Below are 2882 nucleotides of genomic sequence, written 5' to 3' on the forward strand. Positions count from 1 at the left end.
ACTCGCGTACATCGGACGTGCGAAAGAGTTCAAAGTTTCTCGTGTTAATACTTTTATTGGCGCGCTTGTCACCGGACACAAATTCACCGTTGAAAACAGTGTTCACTTTTACACTGATGTGTCTCTGCAGCACATTCTCCACGTTCTCGACTACAATGTCTGCGGCATTTTCCAAAAACTGACGCGGTTCGATGTGGTCTGCGTTAATTATCGCGCCGGCGGTCAGTATACGGCTATCGAACGCCGTATCGATTTTGCGCCAAACGAGTCTTTGCGCGTTATTGCCGCCGCCACTGAATCCGCCGCCACTAGGCATGGATTCACCGACATACCGTCTCTGCAAGCGCACCTTTGCACCCTCGAGTCGCGCTATTCTCGCCACCAGAGATTGTCTATGTCCAATCGAGAGACGCGGACGCTTGGCACGGCTGCGTTCTTCCAGCTCTTTGATAAATTCTTCGCACTCTTGCAGCCATCCGAAATATTCGCCCAAGTTAGCAACTTGGCGAGAACGCTCCAACAGGTCGCGCTCAACGTTCTCCATTTTTGTAAAAAATTCACTTTTTCACACTTATTACAAAAAAAACTTCTTTGCACACTAAACTTTTTTTTTTCTTGCACCTCGAATGAAGCGTGCGCTCGCCAGTGGTACTATGGCCCGGCAGCTGCATCGGTCCTCATTATATATCCCGATCATCCCTTTGTTCGTGGGAGAATGATGATGCAATTGTTAATTCGCGAGAAATATTTGTGTGATATCTTATCTTCAGAGAAAATTTAGATATCGCTGATAATTCTTAGAAATACATAGATAAGGCCGCCATTTCACCCCGTCAGATCGACACGTCGCATCGGATTAACATGTCGCAACCTGTACGGATCAACCCGCTTGATTGTCGGCAAACCTTTTGTTCTTAATAATTCGCAGAATTATCTTATCTTATCTTCGGAGAAAATTTAGATATCCAATTGTCGGCGCTCGGGATCCAAAATGCGGCAGCCATTCGCAGAATTTTTATCTTATCAAATTTAGATGAAGAAACGCAACCCCCTTAGTAATAGATATCTGAATGTCGGCGCTCGGGATCCAAAATGCGGCAGCCATTCGCAGAATTTTTATCTTATCTTGAATTTTCGGAGAAAATTTATGAAAACTTTGATACCTTACAAAAACGCCGCTTATCTTATCTTTGATACCTTACAAAGACGCCGCTTATCTTATCTTATCTTGTTTATGAACATATCAGGTAACATGATCCCCTTATCTTATCTTGTTTATAAATATATCAGGTAACATGATCCCCTTATCAGGTAACATGATCCCCTTATCAGGTTATCTGATATGTTTATAAACAAAAGATAAGCTTATCTACTGATAAGACCCCCTCCCCCGCGTGACGTCACCCCCCTCGCCCCCGATTCCCCCCCGCCCCGCACCCCCCCTCATTGCCCCTGAGTTAGAACCCCCCTAGTATACCTACTGCGGTGGTATCCATGAGGATTGCCACTGCGTAAAAAAAAAAAAAAAAAAAAAAAAAAGGCAGTGAAAGAAAAAAATGTCATTTCTTCACACACACTCGAGCGAGTGTTTAAAGAGCGAGCTCGATCTCTTCTCTTTACCGCCCACGCAAACTAGCATCGAAAGTTCGCAATGGATTTATTACAAACCCTTGACCTCGCTTTCGGACGACTCCCCGCTAGAATTCGTCATCCCGGGTCACGGAGAAGAATATTTAGATCTCACACACACGTTACTAAGTCTTCGGGTACGTGTAGAAACCGAGCCGCTACCCGATCTCGCCACCGGATCCGCCGTCAACGTGGGCCCCGTAAATCATTTTCTTCATTCCATCTTCAATCAAATCGACGTGTATTTCAATCAAAAGCTCGTGTCGCCTCCAAACAACGCTTATGCGTACCGCGCGTACATCGAAGCGTTGTTAAATTATTCATCACCCGCAAAAACTTCCCATCTAACCTCGTGCTTATGGGATACGGATACACCCGGTCACATGGACGATACAGTAGGAGCGGAAGGCAATACCGCTATAGCGAGACGAGCTCGTTACATACGCGGAGGGCGCGCGCTAGATCTTATAGGTCACCTCCATTGCAACGTTTTCAATTAGGACAAATTCTTAATTAATGGCGTCGAGGTGCGGTTGAGACTCGTGCGCTCAAAAGATACGTTTTGTTTCATAGAAACTAATTGCACGTCGAAAATTCGTATACTCGATGCAAGCCTAATGGTGAGAAGAGCGAAAATAAGTTCCGGAGTATTACTAGCGCATGCTAGAATGCTGAGCAAAGTTACCGCCAAGTATCCACTTACGAGAGTTGAAATTAAAACATTCACGATTTACAGTGGGGTTGTGAGTGAATCGTTAGATAATGTAATACTGGGACAATTACCGAAACGAATAATAGTAGGTTTCGTCGATAATAAAGCGTTTAACGGTGACAGAAAATTGAATCCGTTTAATTTCCAAAATTACGGAATAAATTTCTTCTCGCTATACGTCGACGGTACACAAATACCCAGTAGACCGTTACAACCGGTTTTCTCGTCTCGCGAACCGCTTTACATCGAAGCTTATCATACGCTCTTCTCAGGGACGGGTATCCATTTTTTGAACAAGGGAAATTCTATAAGTAGAGATGATTATTCTCAGGGATATACGTTATTCGCTTTTGATTTTACACCCGATCTATCCGCTAATTGCGCCGGTCATTGGAATCTCGTGAGACACGGAAGTCTTTGGTTAGAAGTGAGATTCGAGAAGGCACTCACCGAAACAATTAATTGTATCGTTTACGCCAAATTCGATAATGTCGTAGAAATCGACGCATCGCGTCAAGTTATCGTCGATTTTTCCGGTTAG

At 44.3% G+C, this 2882-nt stretch overlaps 2 protein-coding genes across 2 annotated transcripts; both read left to right on the top strand.

Moving 5' to 3' along the window:
* The first annotated feature begins 1556 nt into the window (after positions 1-1556).
* Positions 1557-2129, top strand: LOC146722257 (uncharacterized protein F54H12.2-like). The gene has a single exon (XM_085485140.1). It carries the CDS (start codon positions 1557-1559, stop codon positions 2127-2129), a length of 573 nt encoding a protein of 190 aa, XP_085341266.1.
* Positions 2130-2246: 117 nt separating this feature from the next.
* On the top strand, positions 2247-2882 carry LOC146722258 (uncharacterized protein F54H12.2-like). The gene has a single exon (XM_085485141.1). It carries the CDS (start codon positions 2247-2249, stop codon positions 2880-2882), a length of 636 nt encoding a protein of 211 aa, XP_085341267.1.

Source organism: Nylanderia fulva, unplaced genomic scaffold (genome assembly GCF_048542155.1).
Source record: "Nylanderia fulva isolate GAGA-0341 unplaced genomic scaffold, ASM4854215v1 Scaffold340, whole genome shotgun sequence".
NCBI classification, from domain to species: domain Eukaryota; kingdom Metazoa; phylum Arthropoda; class Insecta; order Hymenoptera; family Formicidae; genus Nylanderia; species Nylanderia fulva.

Coding starts and splice junctions, on each gene's coding strand:
- LOC146722257 (XM_085485140.1), top strand. CDS start 1,557: ATGTCATTTCTTCACACACACTCGAGCGAGTGTTTAAAGAGCGAGCTC.
- LOC146722258 (XM_085485141.1), top strand. CDS start 2,247: ATGGTGAGAAGAGCGAAAATAAGTTCCGGAGTATTACTAGCGCATGCT.